We start from the raw sequence: 2,500 nt of genomic DNA on the forward strand, positions 1-2,500 counted from the left end.
TTGCTCAGGCTAGTCTTGAACTCCTGAGCTCAAGCAGTCCACCCTCCTCAGCCTTCCAAGGGCTGGGATTAAAGGTGTGAACCACCCTCCCTGGCCCAGTAAATGCTACTCTTGATAAATATAGTCATACAGCTTTGTTTCACAGGTTGGAGAAGAATGTCTACCAATTCAACATGATAGCTTTGGAATCTTCCTGTCTTGGCTTGGATTTCAGCTCTGCCCATCCCTCTTTAAATGGATGCCTCCATAGGTATAAAATGGGAATAAATATAATAATACCTAAGGGTAAATCCCCAGTTTTGGAACTAACCTGATAAGAAATCCTTATGGCTCTTGTGCAACCATCCTCCTTTTACACTGCATTTTAATGTCAAACCTATCTAAATGTTTGCTCTTATGTTGGCCATCCATGTCAGTGGTGTTAGAACCTTGGGGTTTCCCCTAGCAAATAGTTTCATTACTCTTTCTTTGTTTGTTCTTCTATTGCTCATAGCCTGAAATCTTTTGATATTACTAAAATGTTGTTTGCATTTCTCTTTTTCTTTTTTTGCTATGAACGGTAGAGGTCTTAAGTATACAGTTTGAGTTTTGATGAATATACATACTTATGAAGCCTTCATCCAGGCCAATACCTACATAGTATATTTCTTTACCCCAGGAAGGTCTCTCCTGCCCCTCTCCAATCTCCCACCTCCATCACTTTCATATTTCTAGAGCTTAGATTAGTTCTTGGAGTTAATATAAATAACATTTTGGGTCTGGTTTTCATTTACAATGTAATATTGCTTGTAATAATAGTTTTCCTTTTTATTGCCAAGGGATATTCCATTGTATGAATATACCACGATTTGATAATCCATTCTCCTGTTGATGATATTAGGGTTGTTCTCAGTATTTGGCTCTTGAAATAAAGCTGTTGCGAGCCGCCTTTTCATTTTATCTCTCTGGATATGCTTTGTGGTTATCATCTCCTTTATTTCTTAGCCTTGCAATCCAGAGCAAGCATCTTAATCTCTCTGCCTCAGTTTCTTCACCTGTAAAATGGGAAGTTGGGAAATCGTTCAGGGTTGGGACCACTATTTTTAAAAAAATGAAACAACAGAAATGTAGAATGACAGACATGGAACATGTATTTATAGTTCTATGTCTGAGATACCAGCAGAATGTTAATCACTTTCATAATACTTGGTACTGGCTAAGCACTATTTTAAAAGTTTTCCATATGAAATCATATATTCCTCACAACCATCCTATGAAATACATTATTATGCCCATTTTATAGATGGAAAAGCTGAGATATGAGTAATACCACTTGCCCAACCAAGATCATAAAGCTGAAAGAAAGGGCCATAATTTGAACCTAGGGTAGTGCAAGTCTAGATTCTGTGCTCTAAATCACTATTCTTGGGGAAACAAAGAGGCAAGTGAAGTAAATCCAAGTGTGTGTGCAAATGTAAATTAATATCTAATCAGTGTCATACTCACACCTTTCATTCCAGATATGAGAAATGAGTGTTGGACGTCGAAGAATAAAATTGTTGGGTATCCTGATGATGGCAAATGTCTTCATTTATTTGATTGTGGAAGTCTCCAAAAGCAGTAGCCAAGAAAAAAATGGAAAAGGAGAAGTAATAATACCCAAAGAGAAGTTCTGGAAGATATCTACCCCTCCCCAGGCATACTGGAACAGAGAACAAGAGAAGCTGAACAGGCAGTACAATCCCATCTTGAGCATGTTGCCCAACCAGACAGGGGAAGTGTATGGATTTTCCAACATAAGCCATCTGAATTACTGTGAACCTGACCAGAGGGTCACGTCCGTTGTTACAGGTTTTAACAATCTGCCGGACAGATTTAAAGACTTTCTGCTGTATTTGAGATGCCGCAACTATTCAGTGCTTATAGATCAGCCGCATAAGTGTGCAAAGAAACCATTCTTACTGCTGGCGATTAAGTCCCTCACTGCACATTTTGCCAGGAGGCAAGCAATTAGGGAGTCCTGGGGCAAAGAAAGCAACGTGGGAAACCAAACAGTGGTGCGCGTCTTCTTACTGGGCCAGACTCCCCCAGAAGACAACCACCCTGACCTTTCAGATATGCTGAAATTTGAGAGTGAGAAGCACCAAGACATTCTTATGTGGAGCTACAGAGACACTTTCTTCAACTTGTCTCTGAAGGAAGTGCTGTTTCTCAGGTGGGTAAGTACTTCCTGTCCAGACGCTGAGTTCATCTTCAAGGGCGATGATGATGTGTTTGTGAACACCCATCACATCCTGAATTACTTGAATAGCTTATCTAAGAACAAAGCCAAAGATTTGTTCATAGGTGATGTGATCCACAATGCTGGACCCCACCGGGATAAGAAACTGAAGTACTACATCCCGGAAGTTGTTTACTCTGGTGTCTACCCACCCTATGCTGGGGGAGGGGGATTCCTCTACTCCGGCCACCTGGCCCTGAGGCTGTACAATGTCACCGACCGGGTCCACCTCTACCCCAT

The 2,500-nt window shown here is 40.8% G+C and overlaps 1 protein-coding gene across 1 annotated transcript in view; it reads left to right on the forward strand.

Annotated features, from left to right (window-relative positions):
• The window catches only part of B3GNT2 (UDP-GlcNAc:betaGal beta-1,3-N-acetylglucosaminyltransferase 2), a gene marked incomplete at its 3' end in the record, with an annotated part of 26,376 nt that extends 23,881 nt beyond the window's left edge, over window positions 1–2,495 (forward strand). Inside the window, exon 2 of the mRNA XM_003787998.3 lies at window positions 1,500–2,495. Within this exon, the coding sequence (XP_003788046.2) occupies window positions 1,509–2,495 (987 nt within the window). The remainder of the gene's footprint in view (window positions 1–1,499) is intronic.
• Window positions 2,496–2,500: the final 5 nt, after the last annotated feature.

This window comes from Otolemur garnettii, unplaced genomic scaffold (assembly GCF_000181295.1).
Source record: "Otolemur garnettii isolate 467f Iridium unplaced genomic scaffold, OtoGar3 scaffold00024, whole genome shotgun sequence".
In the NCBI taxonomy this organism is placed as follows: Eukaryota; Metazoa; Chordata; class Mammalia; order Primates; family Galagidae; genus Otolemur; species Otolemur garnettii.